The sequence below is a fragment of the Podarcis melisellensis genome (assembly GCF_964234715.1).
Source record: "Podarcis melisellensis genome assembly, chromosome: 8".
Lineage (NCBI taxonomy): Eukaryota > Metazoa > Chordata > Lepidosauria > Squamata > Lacertidae > Podarcis > Podarcis melisellensis.
The window spans coordinates 15,933,771-15,955,542 of NC_138540.1; the positions used below are offsets into that span (position 1 = coordinate 15,933,771).

General features: G+C 45.5%; 1 protein-coding gene across 3 annotated transcripts in view; it reads right to left on the minus strand.

Moving 5' to 3' along the window:
- Nucleotides 1-21,772, minus strand: part of DISP3 (dispatched RND transporter family member 3) — a 101,764-nt gene that overhangs the window by 74,740 nt on the left and 5,252 nt on the right. The window contains exon 1 of one of the 3 annotated variants that reach the window (XM_081923443.1): nucleotides 9,490-9,572. The exons of the other annotated variants lie outside the window; for them this stretch is intronic. Within the exon in view, the coding sequence (XP_081779569.1) occupies nucleotides 9,490-9,519 (30 nt within the window). The 5' untranslated portion in view covers nucleotides 9,520-9,572. Of the gene's footprint in view, nucleotides 1-9,489; nucleotides 9,573-21,772 lie in introns of those variants that run through there. 3 annotated transcript variants of the gene reach the window in all.

The following is a 21,772-nucleotide window of genomic DNA, read 5'->3' on the forward strand; positions in this document are numbered from 1 at the left end:
CATAGAATCATAGCATGTAGAGTTGGAAGGGATCCTGAGGATCATCTAGTCCACCCCCCACAAAGTGCATGAATCTTTTGCCCAACATGAGGCTCAAACCCCTGATCCTGAGATGAAAAGTCTCATGCTCTACCAATGGATCTACCTGCCAAGGCAGATTTATTTCTTCATCATCATATATATATATATATATATATATATATATATATATATATATATACACACAATTTCAACATATCAGAACATCTCATATTCATTATTCCCCCCCAATTTCCCCCCACCTCCCATCAAACCCTCCCTCCCCACCCCAAGACTTCCCTCAGCTCCTCTCGCTGATTTCTCAACTCATATTGTTCTCTGCATACTGTAAAATTGTATAAATGCTTATATCATCCATCTACTATGTTAACAGGGATGCGGGTGGCGCTGTGGGTTAAACCACAGTCTAGAAGGTTGGCGGTTTGAATCCCCACGACAGTGTGAGCTCCCGATGCTCGGTCCCTGCTCCTGCCAACCTAGCAGTTCGAAAGCATGTCAAAGTCCAAGTAGATAAATAGTTACCGCTCCGGCGGGAAGGTAAACAGCTTTTCCGTTTGCGCTGCTCTGGTTCACCGGAAGCGGCTTAGTCATGCTGGCCACATGACCTGGAAGCTGTACGCCGGCTCCCTTGGCCAATAAAGCGAGATGAGCGCCGCAACCCCAGAGTCAGTCACGACTGGACCTAATGGTCAGGGGTCCCTTTACCTTTACTATGTTAACAATCAATAAATTTGTGTATGTTTAATCAAAACCTGCCAAGGAGTCCAATTCATTTTGTTGTCGCCAAGGCGGATTTCAAGTCATCCGAAACAGTGGCCGTCATTGCCACTGTTCCATAGATTAAATATGATGTTTTGTGGGTGTTTTACATATAAAAATATTTTTAATTGGGTTTCTTAGCAGAAAAGTTAGGATTGTTTTTCTTACATGTAATTGTTCCCTCTCCCCCCGTGGCTGATGCGTTTATTGCGAAATTGCTTTTGAAATACCGTATTTTTCACTCTATAAGATGCACCAGACCACAAGACGCACCTAGTTTTTGGAGGAGGAAAACAAGAAAAAAAATATTCTGAATCTCAGAAGCCAGAACAGCAAGAGGGATCGCTGTGCAGTGAAAGCAGCAATCCCTCTTGCTGTTCTGGCTTCAGCGATAGCTGCACAGCCTGCATTCGCTCCATAAGACGCACACACATTTCCCCTTACTTTTTAGGAGGGAAAAAGTGAGTCTTATAGAGCAAAAAATACGGTACTTTACCAGAAGAGATTTCTAAATGGCTTTAAATAAACAACAACAACTCTTCCATTCCAGCTGGTAACGAAGATGGATGGCTCCTTGCCAGACAGGGAGAAGCATCTGCCAGCCTTCTTGGGATGGAGACATACATCTGATAGGGTTTGTGTAATCTTTCTAGAAGCAGCGGCAGCACCATGCCCTACCTAGCTCAAGTGTTTACTACTGAAGAGGATCCTTCTGTTTTGTAAAATCACAAGTGCGGCATCCAAGTTCAGCAGCTGAATGCTGCTGGCCAAGCGAGACTTCTGAAAGAATCATGCTCAAGAAACTTCTTGGACATTTGCTCAAGACCCAGCTGATGCATGGCAAGGGATCATTGCCAGGTCTTCTGATGGACCTCCAGGCAAACAACCTCATAAGAACCTAAAAAGAGCCTCGCTCTTGCTATGATGTACAAGACTGAATCAAATATGTACTGGAGATGCAAAGAGGTTGAGGGAACGTTCTTTCATATGTGGTGGACCTGTAAGAGGGTAAAAGAGTATTGGGAAATGATCCATAATGAATAAAAAAAAAAATGTTTAAAAGTACTCCCCCCTCCCAAACCCCAAGTCCTTTCTGTTGGGGAAATTCAGACTGAAATTCTCAGGTGTCAAAAAATGTTATTTCTGTATGCAACATCTGCGGCCCGTGTTTTGTTAGCCCCAAAATGGAAAACAAGCGAGGTCCCAACCAAAGAAGAATGGCAACTTAAGCTGACAGAATATGTACAACTTGCAGACTTAACATATAGAGTAAGAGAGCAAGAAGAACATATGTTAAAAAGATGATTGGAAAACATTTACTGAATATATGAGAAATAATTGTGTACGGCTGAAAACGCTGGCAGCATTAAGATAAATAAATTTTGATGGATGCAATAATGGAATACTGATTGGTACAGTTTTTGTAAAATATGCAGGCATTCATATGTAAAATGAACCATGGAAAGAGAAGGGGAGTCAGTGATACCTTAAGCATGTAAAGTGTTTATCTGAAATTGTAGAATGGAAAATTGAATAAAAATCATATTTAAAAGAAAGAGAAGAAAAGGGAGAAGAAGAAAACCCCATAAGAACATAAGAAGAGCCTGCTGGATCCGGCCAATGCCCCATCTAGTCCAGCATCCTGTTCTTACAGTGGCCAAGCAGATGACCATTATGGGATATCTGCAAGCAGGACCTGAGTTCAAGAGCACTCTTCCTTTCCTGTGGTTTCCAGCAACTGGTACCCAGAAGCATAGAGGATCGCAATCCTGGCTAGTAGCTATCAACAGCCCTTTCCTCCATTAGTTCACCCAATCTTAAGGATGTAAAATGAGTATTTTAAATTGTAAAACGGAAAAATTAATTTTTAAAAAAGTGTGTATGAAGAACCCTGCTAGATCAGACCAAAGGCCCACCTGGTCCAATAACCTTTTCTCACAGTCGACGACCAGACATATAATAGGAAACTGGCAAGAAGGACCAGAGCAGGATAATAGCATGATCACTTCCTGTGGTTTCCAGCAACTGGTGACCTCATTGGGGCAGGGGGAATTATTTCAAAGCTTGAGGTTCCAACCCTACTTAGAGCAGACCCATTGAAATTAACATACACAGCTAGGGATGAGTGAATCTGTCCATTTCAGTTTCTCGTTCCCCAAATCATGAATTCAGCTCCCTGTATTTCCACATCATAGAATCCTAGAATTGTACAGCTGGAAGGGACCCTGTGGATCATCAGATCCAATCCCCTGCAATGCAGGAATATGCAGTTGTTCCATACAGGCATTGAACCTGCAGCCTTGACATTATCAGCACCATGCTCTAACCAACTGAGCTATCCAGGCCTTTTGCTGAAATCTTTGTGAAATTTTTATTTCAAAATCCTTATGGAAATCCACCATATACACATTCATATGCAATTTTTGCCTAAGACACTTTTTTTCTTTCCTTTTTCTTTTAGCAAACTAATTGCATTAAAAGAGCACATATTTGCATGTTCATTTCACTAATATATGCATTTTAACAGACACTTTGCCCCCAAAGATATTCAGTTTTGTAGACATTGCTTCGTTGGAGAACTGCGCTGCAAAATTCAGAAATGTGTGGATTTTGAAGGATGGCTATTCTGGATCTCATATCATTTTGGAAAGTGCGGACTGGATTTGGTTTGCCTTTAAATGCGCACCAAATCAAATTCGCCCCCATCCCTTGACATAACTATGGTCCATGAATTTCAGTGGGTCTACCCTGAGCAAGGCCAACACAGCATACAAGCCTGAAGATCCCAATGTCAAATGGGTTTCTCTCTCTCATTCTCTCTCTCTCTCTCTCTCTCTCTCTCTCTCTCTCTCTCTCTCTCTCCCCCTGATGCCCAGCTCATTCCTTGAGCTCAATGAGAAGTGAGTTATGTATTTATTTCAACTCTGAATTGCTTCCTATAGAGAGCATCTCAAAGCAATTTCACAATACAATAAAAACACACAGGTAGGGGTGTGGGTGTATATATAACAATTATATAGATAAAAACAATTTCCACCAGTTCCACTGAAAATATGACCAATTCTCACACATTATCTGAATCATTGCCTGCATTGGCAGTGCACACAGCCATGTAAAAACACCTATGCATTAATATTTATAAAATTATGCTGCAGAAATATGGCGTTCTACAGAGCTTGACTCTTTATAGGCTTTCCCCCCCCTTTTTGCTTGTAATTTTGTTAGTAGGGCTTTCCAGAAGAAAAAAGGCACAGTAGCTCAGACAGAAGAAAGAAATGGTTCAATGTGGGCAAACATCAATTGCGTCAGAACCACCAAATTCCATGTATACACTAAATCCTTTTTAAAAAAAATGGATTTCTCCTCCGTCATAGGGACAACCCTGCTGGGTCATTTAGTCCAGTGGCCGATCAGAAAAGTCGTTCCCCCTCAGAAGCCCACATGCAGGGTATGAAGGCAATAGACCTCCCTCTCTGATACTCATAAGATTGTAAGAGGAGGGCTGCAGCTGGTCAAAGACCCATCTAGTCCAGTATCCTATTTTAACAGTGACCAGCCACAAGCCCCTGAATGGAGAGCCTGAAATCAGGACCTAAGTGCAGCAGCAGCAGCTCTCTCAACTTCTGATTCCTCCCAGGACCAGACCACCCCAGACAGCTGAGGTAGAACATGTTGTTGTTTAGTCGTTTAGTTGTGTCTGACTCTTCATGACCCCATGGACCAGAGCACGCCAGGCACTCCTGTCTTCAAGGTAGAACATAAAGGTAAAGGGACCCCTGACCATTAGGTTCAGTCATGGCCAACTCTGGGGTTGCGGCGCACATCTCGCTTTATTGGCCAAGGGAGCCGGCATACAGCTTCCAGGTCATGTGGCCAGCATGACTAAGCCACTTCTGGCGAACCAGAGCAGTGCACGCAAATGCCGTTTACCTTCCTGCCGGAGTGGTACCTATTTATCTACTTGCACTTTTGACGTGCTTTCGAACTACTACAGGAGCAGGGACCGAGCAACGGGAGCAGTGGCGTAGGGTGGGTTGTCAGCACCCGGGGCAAGGCAAGTAATTTGCGCCCCCTAACCCATGGATTTGCGCCCCCTAACCCCCATATGTTGCGCCCGGTGCGGCCGGCCCCCCCTGCACTCCCCACGCTACGCCACTGAACGGGAGCTCACCTCCTCGCGGGGATTTGAACCACCGACCTTCTGATTGGCAAGTCCTAGGCTCTGTGGTTTAACCCACAGCGCCACCTGCATCTAGGTAGAACATAGAATCAAATAATTGTAGTGTTGGAAGGGACCCATATGACCATCTGGTAAGGTAAAGGTAAAGGACCCCTGGATGGTTAAGTCCAGTCAAAGGAGACTATGGGTTTGCAGTGCTCATTTTGCTTTCAGGTCAAGGATAGCCAGAGTTTGTCCACAGACAGCTTTCTGGGTCAAGTGGCCAGCAGAACTAAACCGCTTCTGGTGCAACGGGACACCGTGACGGAAACCAGAGCACATGAAAACACCGTTTGCCTTCCCGCCACAATGATACCTATTTTTCTACTTGCAGTGGTGTGCTTTCGAACTGCTAGGTTGGCAGGAGCTGGGACAGAGCAAAGGGAGCTCACCCCATCATGGGGATTCTAATTGCCAACCTTCTGATCGGCAAGCCCAAGGCTCGGTGGTTTAGACTACAGCGCCGCCTGCGTCCCTACCATCTAGTCTAACCCCCTGCAATGCAGGGAATATGCAGCTGTCCTGTATGGGGTTCGAACTTACCTTGGCGTTAAGTAGACTGCTGAAAAATTAAGTCTTTTTTTTTTAATGCCTTGGAAGCAAACCAGGGACCTTCTGCATGCAAAGCAGCTGTTCTCCAGCTGAGCCATCCCCCTTCCCCGGTCTCAGCCATGGTTTTCCCAGTAGTGATGTATAGAAGTGAGAGCTGGACCATAAAGAAGGCTGACTGCCGAAGAATTGATGCTGTTGAATTATGGTGCTGCAGGAGACTCTTGAGAGTCCCATGGACTGCAAGAAGATCAAACCTATCCATTCTTAAGGAAATCAGCTCTGAGTGCTCACTGGAAGGACAGATCCTGAAGCTGAGGCTCCAATACTTTGGCCACCTCATAAGAAGACAAGACTCCCTGGAAAAGACCCTGATGCTGGGAAAGATGGAGGGCACAAGGAGAAGGGGACGAGAGAGGACGAGATGGTTGGACAGTATTCTTGAAGCTACCAGCATGAGTTTGAACAAACTACGGGAGGCAGTGGAAGACAGGAGTGCCTGGCGTGCTCTGGTCCATGGGGTCACGAAGAGTCGGACACAACTAAACGACTAAACGACAATAATACCTGAGCTCTGGAATGGATCAGGGGGAAAACCCAAAGAGAAAGAGGAGGTTTTGAGGCTGCTACGTCTCCTGAGGAAGAATCAGGAAAGCAAATGGATGGATTTCCTCTTCTCTCTCTCTTATACCCAAAACAGTCAAGGAGGTTAGGCAGGTGTGGGTTTTAGGGGAAGGAGAGAAAAATAAGTTGGAAGATGAGAATGTCGTCTGATCTAAAGCGGAGGATTCTGGCGTCGTGCTTCTTGCTAGGGGCATCAGCCAAGCAAGAACAGGGGAAAAGCATTAAAACATTAGCTCGCCTCACTGAGCAAAAGCCTGCGCCATGCCAGGGAGGGGGAAAAAAGCAGGCATTAGGCTGGAAAAGGAGTAAAAAAAAAAAAGAAGCATTTCTGTTAGGGATTCTAGGACATGACCTGCCAAGAAAAAAATAAAGAACTTATTTATGCATGCTACAACAGTGGCAAGAGTCTTGATAGCACAAGGATGGAAGAATGAGGAAATCCCAACGAAAGAACAGTGGCAAGAAAAATTGATGAGTTACGCAGAACTGGCTAAATTGACATACAAACTGCGGGTCAAGGACAAATGTGACTTTAAGGAAGAATGGGAGCTTATTACAAATTATCTAAAAAGACAACAAAATGAACTGGACTGCTTGGCAAGGTTTGAATAAACATACACTAATTTATTGGTTTGATAACATGATAGATAGAGAACGTAAGGATATGTAAAATTTTATAATATGCAGAGAATAATATGTGCTGAGAAATCAGAGAGAGGAGCTGAGGGAAGTCTCGAGGAGGAGGGTTTGAAGGGGGGAAGGGAAAAAAAATAATGAATATTGTTAAGTTGTGGGCGAACATATCAGACGACACATCGATTCTCCCAAAGCAGCTCTTTATTTGTAAGCTGGAACAGAACTGAACTGAGGAGCTCAGTCAGTCTGCTTATATAGAGCTCCAGAACAATGTAACTGTTGCAACTTTCTAAAACTATCCAATCACTGAACGTCACTTTCGATCCTTCATTTGCATAACTAGCTACAGTATTCCCCTGCTGGCCCAGGGTGAGAACTTCAGTACATAACAAATATGATATGTTTTGATAGTTTGTATGTTGAAATTGTTAATAAAAATATTTTTTTAAAAAAAGGAAAAGGAGGGAGGAGGGGGAGGAGGATAGCTTCCCTGAGCAAAACACGCCTGATTGGAAAATTCAATTTTGTGGCTGAGGTCTTGGTGACCCCAGGCCTTCCCACTGGGTCAAGGTGCCAGTAAGCACCAGAAATCACACCATTGAAAGGGACCTTGGGGGACATTCAAGTCCACCTTCCCCCAACTTTATACCAAGTCAGACACTGGTCAAAGAATCATAGGATTGAAGAGTTTGACCCCCAAGGATCATCCAGTCCAACCCCTGCAATGCAGGAATCTGAGCATCTCCCATCTGTTTACATCAGGCATAGGCAAACTCGGCCCTCCAGATGTTTGGGGACTACAACTCCCATCATCCCTGACCACCGGTCCTGTTAGCTAGGGATCATGGGAGTTGTAGTCCCAAAACATCTGGAGGGCCGAGTTTGCCTATGCCTGGTTTACATATTGTCTATATTCTCTGGAGGCAACTATCCAGGATTCCAGATTGGATATATTCTCAGACTTATCTGAAGATGCCAGGGAAATGATATATAATGGAATGAAAAGGATGTTTAAAATAACCTTTGTTTACTTCCTGAAGAAACCAGAGGCCTTTCTCCTGGGCATGGTTGGCCAATTGGTGCCAAAGAAGGATATAACTTTCTTTATGTATGCAACAACAGCAGCAAGAGTACTCATCGCAAAGTATTGGAAGACACAAGATCTACCCACCCGGGAAGAATGGCAGATGAAGTTGATGGACTACATGGAACTGGCGGAAATGACAGGCAGAATCCGAGACCAGGGAGAAGAGTCGGTAGAAGAAGATTGGAAGAAATTTAAAGACTATTTACAGAAAACACTGTAAAATTAAGGAATGTTAGAAGGATGCTGGAATGAAGTTATGTGGTTTTAGCAATAATGTTACAAAGGGGCATGTAAAAATGGATTGTTAACAGGTGATAATGTAAAGTTACAATATATTAAGATAAAATATCAAGATAAAAGCAAAAATGGTAAGGACTTGCTGAAACAACTATTGAACTAGAATACAAAAAAGGGAGGTGTGAGGAGGTCAGGGAAACAAGCAAATGAAAGAGAAGATGTGGAAAGACTGATTTGTTTTTAATTGTTTTTATTTTTCTGTATTTTGTATTTTTTGTTTTTTTTCTTCTTTTCATTTTTGTAACTTCTTAGAAACTTTAATATTATTTTTTAAGAAATAAAATAAAATAACCTTTGTTTAAAAACAAACAAACCCCAGAAGCTTTTCTTTTGGGAATTATAGGGACAGAACTACCTAAACTGTATAGAAACTTATTCATGTATGCGACCACAGCAGCAAGAATGTTACTCACCCAAATATGGAAAGAAGCAGAAGTCCCAGCAAAGGAAGAAAGCATACAAAAACCTATGGGATATGCAGAAATGGCAAAACGTACCGGGAGAATAAGAAATCAAGATAACATTTTTTAAAATAAAAGAACGGAAATGGTTTATTGAATATTTACAGATAAATTGCAAACAGATAAAAACATTGGCAGGATTTTCGTAATAACCTGCGGCTTCAGAAGACTATATATTTAAAGAAGATGAATAAATGTGCGAGTTCATTTGGATATGCCGAAGATATTAAAAATAAATTTAAGGAACCGCAGAAAGAGGGGGAAGGATGTCAAGTTCGGAAATGTTAAAATGATCGTAAAATTAGTGAATTGCGGAAACTCAAAAAGTATAAAATAAATAAATAAATGGAGATGCCAGGGGTTAATCTTTTGCAGCTGTCCCTTGGTGGCTGAGTTGGTTAGAGCATGGTGCCGATAACAACAAGATTACTGGTTCGGTCCCCGTATGAGGCAAGTGCATATTCCTGCATCAGATGGGGGGTTGGAGATGATCCTCGAGGTCCCTCCCAACTTTACAATTCTAGGATTCCACTGAATCCTCAAAGGATTGTCTCCCCAAGGGTTTGTGGCCCCTGGGAGGGAAAAGCCACTCTTCCACCACCGCCTTCACACAACCCTCCACCATTCAAGATCAAAACGCTTGTGACAGACCTACTTCCACAGTACATAGTTGGGAGGAAGTGAGTTAACGAACTCCCAGGCTAACTGGCAGCTGGCTTAACTGAGGAATCGGTTCTGTACATGGAAGGCATCAAATTTCGGAGGAGCGAACATCTGATCTTTGCTCTAAGTGGATCGTCTGGGAATAAAGCGTTCACCTGCTGATGATCTTGCTCCTTAGCTGTCATTGAACGCTGCCAGGTCTGATACAGAGGAAAGTCTGTCTCCCTAAGCGTCCTGGGCAGGTTGTTGACAATTGGGGAGGCGGAAGTGGGGGGGGGAGAGGGAGGCAAAAAACACAACACATTAAAGATCGCGGCTCCCTTCAAAGAATGAAGGAAAGGCAGGGAAAGGACAGAGGAAAGGACAGAGGAGAAGCAGCCTTCAAGCTACCTGTTATGAAGGGTACACAAATGGAGAAAGGCAGGTAACAGATGCAGGTCCCATCTTGGCCCTGGAGGTGTGTGTGTGTGTGTGTGTGTGTGTGTGAGAGAGAGAGAGAGAGAGAGAGAGAGAGAGAGAGAGAGAGAGAGAGAGAGAGACCAATACCATAGACCATATGGGTCAGCAAACTTTTTCAGCAGGGGGCAGGTCCACCATCCCTCAGACCATGTGGTGGGCTGGACTAGGTAAAGGTAAAGGGACCACTGACCATTTGGTCCAGTCGTGGCTGACTCTGGGGTTGCAGCACTCACATGGAGGATGGAGCCAGTTTGTTTTCTCCTGCTCCAGAGGGTAGGACTCGAACTAATGGCTTCACGTTATGGGAAAGGAGATTCCGACTAAACCTCAGGAAGAACTCTGACAGTAAGAGCTGTTTGACAGTGGAGTGGGCTCCTTTGGGAGGTTGTGGGCTCTCCTTCCTTGGAGGTTTTCAAGCAGAGGTCTAGATGAGATTTCTGCATTGCAGGGGGTTGGACTAGATGACCCATGGGGTCCCAACTCTACTATTCTATGATTCTATGCTCTACGGACGGAGCTACTTGAGAGCCTCTGCCAGCCAGTGCAAACAGTACAGTACTGAGCCAGATGGACCAAAGAGCAGCTTCCTATTGCAGGATAGCCATTTTGAAAAGGTTTATGGTGGATTTTTTTTTTTAAAAAAAGACAAAACCAAACATGCTTCATTTTAAAGGGGGGTGGGCAGGAAACTCACTTTTTACTGAGTCTTTTTCCATCCTCTCCCGGGTCTGCCCGTCTTTCCGTTTCAATTCAGCTGTAAAAATTGGCTGTCAGATTCGACTTGGCGTGCTGAGCCAGGAGCTGAAGAGCAACGAGGAGTTGGAGGAAGTAAGGAGAGCATTTCAAGAGCACCACATTTTAGGCTGCTTTCCATTTCCCAGTATGGGCTTGGAGGGTTTCTTCCCACGCAGAGAGACCTTCCAGGTTCACCTTTCTAAAGCTACAGTTCTCTCTTGGTCAGGGAAGATATGGGACTTGTTTTTAAAAAGCACAGCGCACGCACACACACAAGAGCACATAGAGATATTCCTTTGATTGCAGGAGGCATCTTTGGTACTCGGAAAGACTGGAAATTGCCAGAGACTTTTCAGAAAAAAAGAAGGGGCTTAACTAAAAAGGAGGAGAGAGAATTTCTTTCAGAGGTGGGAAGGAGGCGAGACAATTGAATAACAGCCTCCTGATCTCTATCAGAGTCAATAAGGGGCTCCAATTGATGCTGCCTGCCTTTGAACAGAAAGCTCTTAATCCCCCTCCCAGTCTATCCAATTATACTTGAGTGACATGTGTTTTCCAGAAAGGAAGACCAGATCAACACACACACACACACAAACACACACAGCATTAGTGGCTACTGGTCATGATGGTTGTGCTCTGCCTCTACAGTTAGAGGCAGTAAACGGTTCTGAATACCAGTTGCTGGAAACCACAGGAAGGGAGAGGGCTGTTGAGTTGGAGGCTAACCATTGGGGCATCTGGTTAGCCACTGTGAAAACAGGATGCTAGACTAGCTGGGACACTGGCCTGATCCAAAAAGACTTTCATGTGTTTAAGTATTCATCGTCATCATCATTTATTATTTATACCGCACCCATCTGGCTGGGTTTCCTCAGCCACTCTGGGCGGCTCCTAACAGAATATTGAAAACACAACAAAACATCACACATTAAAAACTTCCCTAAACAGGGCTGCCTTCAAATGTCTTCTAAAAGTCAGGTACAGTGGTACCTTGGGTTACAGAGGCTTCAGGTTACAGACTCTGCTAATCCAGAAATAGTACCTCGGGTTAAGAACCTTGCTTCAGAATGAGAACATAAATTGTGAGGCGGCAGCAGGAGGCCCCATTAGCTAAAGTGGTGCTTCAGGTTAAGAACAGTTTCAGGTTAAGAATGGACCTCCAGAACGAATTAAGTTCTTAACCCAAGGTACCACTGTTGTTGTTTATTTCCTTGACATCTGATGGGAGAGCATTCCACAGAGAGGGCGCCACTACCGAGAAGGTCCTCTGCCTGGTTCTCTGTAACCTCACTTCTCACAGGGAGGGAACCACCAGAAGAGCTGGACCTCAGTGTCCAGGCTGAACAATGGGGGGGGGGAGACATTCCTTCAGATATATTGGGCTGAGGAGCCTCCATGGATCAGAAGGAGGATCAGTCAGAATAAAGCTATCAGTGGTTACTACTAGTGATGAGTGATGTCTGGTTTTTAACATTGTGATATATCACCAATGATACATCACGGGATAGTGATATATCACAATGCCTGAAACAAGGATGGAGCTATGTAATTTTGTTGTATCTATATGCAGGAGTTGGTAAAGGGACAGCTGAAGGATGAGTGATTTGCTAGGAAATGGATGGTAATTAGAGATAAATCTGCAAAATTAGCAGCATGCAAAATGGCATGAATTTGAATATTTGAGAATGGGATGCCAGTTTTTGAAGAAAATTTGTATTACGCTAATTTTGATCTGGTTTGGATGTGTTATAAATTTGAAAAATGAATAAAAATTAATTGGCAAAAGAAAAAAGGATGGCGCGATGGAGAGGCATTGTCTGGCTTCGTGGTTTTTCCCGCATCGTGATTTTTTTGCATAGCGTTCACACACACAACCACACACAAAATCATGCATGATTCACGATATATTGCCAGGTCAAAAGTTAAGAAACTGATATCATGTTATGGACTTCAAAATGGTTTTGCATGATATACTGATATATTGCCCAGCCCTACTAGTCATCCTGGCTATGGTTTGCCTCCACGGACGAAGACAGTAATGTTTCTGGATATCAGTTGCTGGAAGCTGCAGCACGGGAGAGGGCTCTTGGGCTTGAGGGTTTCCTACAGGTTTCCAGGTGGCCCCTGTGAAGAAGATGTTGGCCAGAGCACCTTACCAGCATCCCGTTCCCATAAGCGGCCAGCGAGTTTGTGATATCTAGTGGAACATTCAAAATGCTTCAGAGTTGGGAACCATGGAATTGGACAGTAGGTTGTAAATCTAGTAAGATGAAATAGAAATACTGCTTCTGATACTGCAAGTAGCATACATCTGTCACCACCAGAAGCCATTGACAGACTTGCCCTCTATGAATTTGCCTAGTGCGATTTATTTCTTTGTCAAATCTCTACACCCACCTTTCCTTCCAAAAGAGCCCAGGGCGGCAAACAACAAGCGATAAAATATTTGAAAAAGAATTCAGTACAGATGTCGACCAGGAAGATCTCAACTTAAAAGGGTTTTGTGTCCCCCACCCCAAATGAGGAAGGTCTTTGGTAGGTGCGGAAATGACAACAGACTGTCTCATATTTACCAGGAGGAGGGAAATTCAAAGGGTAGGCGCCACATATAAGGAGGGCCTCCTGGATCAAGCCAGTAGCCCATCTAGTCTGGCATCCTGTTCTCCCAGTGGGCCCCCAGATGGTTGTGGGAAACCCCTAGACCAGGGGTCAGCAAGGCTTACCGGCCATGGGCCAGATCATTCCCATGGAGATCGTCTGTGGGCCGGGCTGGTGCAGCGTGACACCGGAAATCGTGTCTGCACATGCCCAGATGCCAAAAATCGCGCCCGTGCAGGCATGATTTTCCACTTCTGGGCATGCCCAGAAGTGATTTTCAGTATCTGCGCGTGTGTAGACACAATTTCTGGCACCGCTTGGCAAGTCCCCATGCCGCGCTGCGCCGGTTTAGCACAGCATGTGGGGGTACTTGCCAAGCGGGCCTTTCGGTTTGGAGGCAACATATGGGCTGGTAAAACGGTCTTTGTGGGCCGCATCCAGCCCATGGGCTGCATGTTGCTGACCCCTGCCCTAGACAGAACCCAAGCACAAGAGCACTCTCCCCTTCTGTGGTTTCCAGTAACTGGTATTCAGAAGCCTAGCACCTCGGACAGCAGCCACTGATAGCTTTCTCCTCTGTGAATTTGTCTAATCCTCTTTTAAAGGCATTCAACCTGGTTGCCATCACTGCCTCCCGTGTGAGTTTGTTCCATAGTTTAACCAGGTGAAAGGTAAAGGACCCCTGGATGGTTAAGTCCAGTCAAAGGCGACTATAAGGTTGTGGTGTGCATCTCACTTTCAAACCAAGGGAGCCAGTGTTTGTCCACAGACAGCTTTCCAGGGCATGTGGCCAGCATGACAAAACCACTTGTGGCACAATGGAACACCGTGATGGAAACCAGAGTGCACGAAAATGCCATTTACCTTCCCGCCACAGAGGTACCTATTTATCTACTTGCACCAATGTACTTTCGAACTGCTAGGTTGACAGGAGCTGGGACAGAGCAACGGGAGCTCACTCTGTCATGGGGATTCGAACCGCTGACCTTCTGATCAGCAAGCCCGAGGCTTAGTGGTTTAGACCACAGTGCCAACCCGCATCTGCACCTCATGAAGAAGGACTTCCTTTTAACTATCCTGAATCTTCCAACGTTCAGCTTTATCGGATGTCCCCCAATACCTGCAGACAGCTGAACTAGCCTGAAAGCCTCTCTGGTTTTGCAGCCTAGATCTGCTTGAACTCACATCCTCAGCAGCTCGGCTCCCCTCCTCCTCGCCCTCAAGATCAGGTGTGTCAAACGCCAGCCTTGATGCCTTTGGAGCATCCAGATGGCCAGTGAACATTGCTCCTTCTCGCCCAGCCTCGGCACGCCTGCCGTCCTCTTCCAACAATGCTTAGGCAGAGAGAACAGCCCACCTTTTTGGCTGCGAGGAATGTTCTCCATTAACAAGACCTGGCAAAGTTTGAGGCTTTCATTGTGCCAGCTCACAGAGCGTGCGGCCCCTGGGCAGATGGCAAGGGAAAGGTGTGGAGCCACTGTGTGCTTAGCAAAGCGGTTTTGTTTTTAAAATGCACAAACACACACCACAAACCACATATGACCAGGTGTTCAAGGGGGAAGGCATAAGAACCTGAGAAGAGCCTGATGAATCCAGCCTATGGACTAGTCTAGCATCCTGTTCTCACAGTGGCCAACCAGATGCCTCTTCTGGGAAACCTGCAAGCAGGATTTGAGCTCTCTTTCCCCTCCTGAGGTTTCCAGCAACTGGTGTTCAGAGGCATTGCTACCTCTGACCGTGGAGGATGAGTGCAGCCATTTTAGCTAGTAGCCATCGAAAGCTTTGGTGTCCGTCACTGCCTCCTGTGGAAGCGAATTACACAGGAACTCAGCAACTTGGAGGAAGAAGTGGGATAGAAGTGCAATAGATATAGGACACAATATAGATTTTAACATCTGGGGAAAACTCTGGAATAGCGACTTGAAGTTTACTGCATGCTATTCTTTGAAGGTAAAATACCTGAAAATGATTCGCAGATGGTATTTAACTGCGAGTGGCTTTGTTAAGATGCATAAGACTGAATCAGATAAGTGCTGGAGATGCAAAGAGATGGAGGGAACGTTCCTTCACATGTGGTGGACTTGTAAAAGGGTAAAAGAGTACAGTGGTAACAACAACAACAACAATTTATACCCCGCCCATCTGGCTGGGCTTCCCCAGCCACTCTGGGCGGCTTCCAACAAAATATTAAAATATAATATTTCTGCTGCTCCAGAGAAGCGGACACAGAGCAATGGATCCAAACTACAAGAAAGAAGATTCCACCTAAACATTAGGAAGAACTTCCTGACAGTAAGAGCTGTTTGACAGTGGAATTTGCTGCCATGGAGTGTGGTGGAGTCTCCTTCTTTGGAGGTCTTTAAGCAGAGGCTTGACAACCATATGTCAGGAGTGCTTTGATGGTGTTTCCTGCTTGGCAGGGGGTTGGACTCGATGGCCCTTGTGGTCTCTTCCAACTCTATGATTCTATGATTCTATGATTCAATAATGCATCAAATATTAAAAGCTTCCCTAAACAGGGCTGCCTTCAGATGGTACCTCCAGTTACGAACTTAATTCGTTCCGGAGGTCCGTTCTTAACCCAAAACCGTTCTTAACATGAGGCGCGCTTTAGCTAATGGGGCCTTCTGGTGCTGCCGCACCACCGGCCCACGATTTCCATTCTCATCCTGGGGCAAAGTTCGCAACTAGGGGCATCTACTTCCGGGTTAGCGGAGCTTGCTACCCGAAGCATTTGTAAGGAGGACAGTATGTAACCCAAGGTTCCACTGTATTGGGAAATGATCCATAACGAGTTGAAAACTGTTTAAAAGTACCCCCCCAAAAAAGAGTACTTTCTGTTGGGGATAATTCAAACTGAAATTTTCAGGTGTCAAAAAAGGTTATTTATGTTTGCCACTGCTGCGTCCCGTGTTTTGTTAGCCCCAAAATGGAAAACAAGCGAAGTCCCAACCAAAGAAGAATGGCAACTTAAGCTGACAGAATATGCACAACCTGTAGACTTCACATATAAAATAAGAGAACAAGAAGAATATACATTTAAAGAAGACTGGAAAGTGTTTATTGAATAAATGGGAAATAATTGTGTACAGCTGAGAATGGTGGTAGCATTAAGATAAATTCAAGAGTGTAAATAAGTTTTGATGGATGCAATAATGGAATACCGACTGGTATAGTTTTTGTAAAATATGCAGGGATTTGTGAAAGGAAGTCGATGTTTTAAGGATGAGTAAAATGAGTATTTTAGATTGCAAAATAGAAAATTTAATAAAAATTATATGTGTGTGTGTGTGTGTGTGTGAGAGAGAGAGAGAGAGAGAGAGAGAGAGAGAGAGAGAAATATTAGATGCTGTGTATAATGCTAGTAAACCCACTGATGCTAGCAAACACGACAAGCCTAGGTTCATTAAGTTAAAGGGGTCTACTCTGAGTAGGACTTCAGCCTCTGCCAGTGTGACCATGTCCCAGTGAGGGGTAGTCGGTTTTTAATATTTCATTGTACGTCACCCAGGGAATGTTTATGGATGGGCTGGCCGTATCAGTCTGAATAATAATAATGCAGCGAGCAGTGCCTCATATTCGGAGAGGAGGATGAAGACCTTTGCTCTTCACAAGGCTCTTACTGAGTAAAAGCCAGGTAAGGGGTGCATCAGGTGAAAAAAAGCCATATGATTAACTATTCATGGGCAGTGGATGCCAGGGCCGCTGTTCAACATTAATTGGCTTGCCGGACCCCAAACAAACGTCTATCAAAACCCATTATTCAGCGTCCAACAGAGCAGGGGTCGAAAAACAGTGCCCCCCCTGGGTCTCCCCATCTGGCCCATGGCCTCCCTGGCTCGCCCGCTCCTACTCATTATCTAGCACCGGAACAAGTCTTGGAAGAAAACCTTCCATCGCAAACAAAAGGAGCTTCCACCAGCCTAATTGAAATATGTGAAGATTTGGGGGGCTGTTTATGGTCGAGGAGGGAAAGGTTAACACCCCCACTCAAAACCAGACCCATTTAGGCTCCCCCCCAACACATACACATTCAGACACGCCTTCTACTCTTTCAATGGAAGGCTATTTCTAAGCCTTATTTACTCCCCAATGTCAAAAGTGTGGCATTTACTGAAACTGTGGGGCAATGTATCCAATTAATGGTAGATCCAGTGCTTTTTTTCTGGGGGGGGGTGGGGACACAGGGGTACACATACCCCTAAACATTTTGTGAACGTTTTGTCCATTTACTGTATTTATTTTCCCCGATTTGAACTATAAAATGGTGATTTTCTTGAGTCAAAATGGGAGTACAGTGGTACCTCGGGTTACAGACGCTTCAGGTTACAGACTCCGCTAACCCAGAAATAGTACCTCAGGTTAAGAACTTTGCTTCAGGATGAGAACAGAAATCACACGCCGGTGGCGTTGCGGCAGGGGGAGGCCCCATTAGCTAAAGCGGTACCTCAGGTTAAGAACAGTTTCAGGTTAAGAATGGACCTCCGGAACGAATTAAGTTCTTAACCCGAAGTACCACTGTACCCCTAAACATTTTTATTTTTATTTTAGAAAAAAAAAGCACTGGGTAGATCAGGCTTCCTCAACCTTGGCCCTCCAGATGTTTTGAGACTACAGTTCCCATCATCCCTCGCCACTGGTCCTGCTAGCTAAGGATCATGGGAGTTGAAGGCCAAAAACATCTGGAGGGCTGAGGTTGCCTGGGGTAGATCCATGGAAATTAAACTATGGAACTCACTGCCACAAGAGGCAGTGGCGACCACTGCCAACGGCTTTAAAAGAGACAAATTCATGGAGGAAAGGGCTATCAATGGAAACTAGCCATGATGACCATTGCTCTGTCTCCACAGTTGGAGGCAGTGATGCTTCTGCATAACTATTGCTGGAAGCCACAGGAGGGGAAAGGGTTTTTGTGCTGATGTCCCGCTTGTGGGCTTCCCACAGGCATCTGCATGGCCCCTGTGAGAGCAGTATGCTGGACTAGATGGGATGCCAATTAACTTCAATGGGTCTTGTTATAGGGGAAACTGCTCCCTTTCCCTTATGGGGTTTTCTGGAGCACGTATAGAGTCCTTAAGTGGGTTCCCTATCGGTAGGAAGAAACAGAGGCCAACCAGAGTATATTGAGAAGCAAAGCGGCTAGTAAGCCTGATTTATATTCAAGGAACTGCTGCAACAGGGTCCTCACTCACCACATGCAGGAGGGAGGAGAACCCTGAACAATGGTACGCAAGCCCTTATATACACTTTTGAAATTGCCCACCCTGTAGCCCGAACACCCCCATAAAAATCATACATACATCACAGAAGGAAGAAGTCTCCAGCAGAAATCCTGCCTGCCAGGATACCTGACAATGGTCACTGATTTCCTGGGCAGTCTGCAGGGGCGGAGAAAGGGATGTGTGGTAAGGGGGGGTTACCCCAGGTGTCACCAGTGAGGGGGTGACAAAATGGCAGGTGGCACTCACCGTGGGGCCTGCAACACGCCCGAGCCACAAGTCTCTCCTGGGAGTGACGCGGTAGCTGGGGCACCTGCAGGCTCTGTGATGCCCCAAATGGTCCACCCACTGCCTCCCCCCCAGCTGTAGGGTGGCTGAGTAGGAGGAGGCAGGCAGACTCCTTGGAGGCCCCACGGGCCATGCTGCCCCAGGCACCCAGTACGCTTGCTCTGCCACTGGCAGTCTGGCCATTCTTTTGTGATGGTTAATACTTTAGTTCAGGGGTCAACAAACTTTTTCAACAGGGGGCCGGTCCACTGTCCCTCAGACCTTGTGGGGGGCCGGACTATGTTTGGGGGGAGGGGAAATGAACGAAGTCCTATGCTCCACAAATACCCCAGAGATGCATTTTAAATAAAAGGACACATTCTTCTCTTTACATGAGTAGACACACTGATTCCCAGACCGTCCGCGGGCAGGATTTAGAAGGCGATTGGGCCGGATCCGGCCCCCAGGCCTTAGTTTGCCTACCCATACTTTAGTTCCTGATTCCAGGTCACAGGCTCACCCTATTCATACACAAATACACCCTTAAGACAGGATTTGCAAGCAAAAAGGCAATGGGAAGGCTTTCCCCATTTGCTTCCCTTACTGCAGAGGGAGAGTCAAAATGGCTTCAGGATTGCTCCTCTGTCCTATTTCAGACACATGGTTCATATATTTAGGTATTTGTGCATCTATGACTATTTATTCTATATTTGAGACTTTAAAATTCTTATAACCATCTACTGTGAGCATTACAACCTGTAGTACATGAAACCAGGTGTGTGGGTGGGCTTGTGGGAAATAATTTCATAGGCTAAATCAGGGTCTCTCACTCCTAACTAGACCCATGGCCTTGTGTTCTCCACCACCGGTGTAGGAGTTTGAGAGATCCCACGTTCAGATCTCGCACTGAGCCACAAAGCTCACTGGGCAGCCATTGGCCAATCTGTCTCTGTTTACCTCCTAGAGTTGTTGTGAGGACAAAACAGAGAGGAGGAGAACGACTCAAGCTGCCTTCAGCTCCAAACTGGCATTCCACAGTTCTACAAAAGCCAGGAAAATAAATATGTAGATACCACTTCATTTCTCCCCAAAGAACAGCTCCGATTGTTCCCTAGCATTTTAGGCACATGGATAATTAATCTGAAAGGGACAATTCTCTCTCTGTTTTTTAAGATGCTGGCAGTGAAATCTATTTGATCTCATTTGCTGTCGATACATCCTACATTCGCTGAAACACTTCAGGGAAGCTTCCACAGTAAAAGCCACTTCTATTTTCAGTACTTAATTTAGCCTTGCCTATGCATTTCTAAAAAGGGGGAATTTTTTGCTTTCTTGAAAAAGCAGCCCTTACCCACAGATCCTTCCTAATAAAAGCAGCCAAATAAAAGAAATTACATGCTTCTTGTTTTGACAGAATGAATCTATCATTAATATTTTCTAGCAAAGAATTCCAAGCTACAAGTTTTTAAAATTACTGAACGCACTGGCTGGCAGCAAGTCCTCTGGGTTTCAAGCAGGGAATGTCTCCTAGCCTTACCTGGAAATGCAGGCAGGCAGCCATCCAATCTATGTTTAAAAGCCCCCAATGGAGAGTCCCCCACCTTGATCCAGAGTCCTGCGGGATCAAGCCAAAGGCCCATCTAGTCCAGCTTCCTGGTCTTTCAGTGGTCAACCAGCTGCCCCAATGGGAAGCCCACAAGCAAGACCTTAGTGCCACAGTTGGAGCTCACCCAGACTTCAATTTGTGTCACATTCCTAGGCAGAGGTCTGCACTTCAAAGCTCTCTGTCTGAACGTTCAGTTGAAACATTTTTCGCTCTTGCGTTTCCCCTGCCAAAATCCACTCTTTGCTGCTGAATCGGAGCAAACAGCAATCCCTGAATCGTCATTTGCTCCAATTTGGCAGCGGAGAGTAGGTTTTCACAGGGAAAGCACTAGGGCAAAAAAAGAAGTGCTCGGAAAGGGCGCTTTAAAGGGCAGACCTGTACCTAGAAAGCAGGGGGCAAAAGGCAAGTAAACCCCACCTCTGGTTTTCAGCAACCGGCATTCAGAAGTCCACTGTCTCCGATGGTAGACGGGCAACACAGCCCTTGTGGCTGGTAGACACTGATAGCCTTACCCTCTTCCATGATTTTTAAAGCCATCCACGTTTGTGCCCCTCGATGCCTCTTGTATTGCTATCTACCTGGATAATATCTTACAGAAACTCCCTGTGGATTGGGCAGACTCTGCAAGGATGGTTTCATTTAACAGCTCGCAACTAACAGCCTCGTGGAACCTCCACCTTGAAGGCAGCCTCCCCCCGAAGGCCAGATCCTGCACGGACAAAGGAGAGAAAACTATCCTCATCTTGCTTTCCTTCAAAGCCTCCTGGAATCATCCATTGGAAATTAGATGCTGGTCCTGGATCGGCAGCGGGGAAACGAAGCGTGTTTGATCTAGGAAGGTTCTTCTTTTATGTTCCTAAATTTGTACTCTGGACATGTCTTCAAAAGCAAAGGAGATTGTTCCAAGCCTTGCTTTGTTCTTTCCCCTCTGCAGCTCAGAGTTATCTGAAGTCAAGCTTCTTCCTAGCTCACCCTCCACCTTCTGGTCAAATGCCAATAGAGAGACACAAACTCTGCTTTCCAAAACTCCATGCATATTTTAAGGGTCATTCTGGATATCTTAAGGACCACCTGATCCCTTATATCCTTGAACCATCAGTGAGATCTTTGAATGAGGCCAGATTCACACCACACATTTTAAGTGTGACGATACTACTTCAAACAGTCATGCCTTACCCCCAAATAATTCTGGATGCTGACATTTGTTAAGGGGGCTGAGAGCTGCTAGGAGGAACCCCTCCCACTCCCTAAGCTAGAATTCCCAGAACAGTTTAACAATTAATCCATCTTCCCAGGGATCTCTGGGAACTGTAGCTCTGGGAGAGGAATAAGGTAAAGGTAAAGGGACCCCTGACCATTAGGTCCAGTCGTGGCCGACTCTGGGGTTGTGGAGCTCATCTCGCTTTATTGGCCGAGGGAGCCGGCGTACAGCTTCCAGGTCATGTGGCCAGCATGACTAAGCCGCTTCTGGCGAACCAGAGCAGTGCATGGAAATGCCGTTTACCTTCCTGCCAGAGCGGTACCTATTTATCTGCTTGCACTTTGACGTGCTTT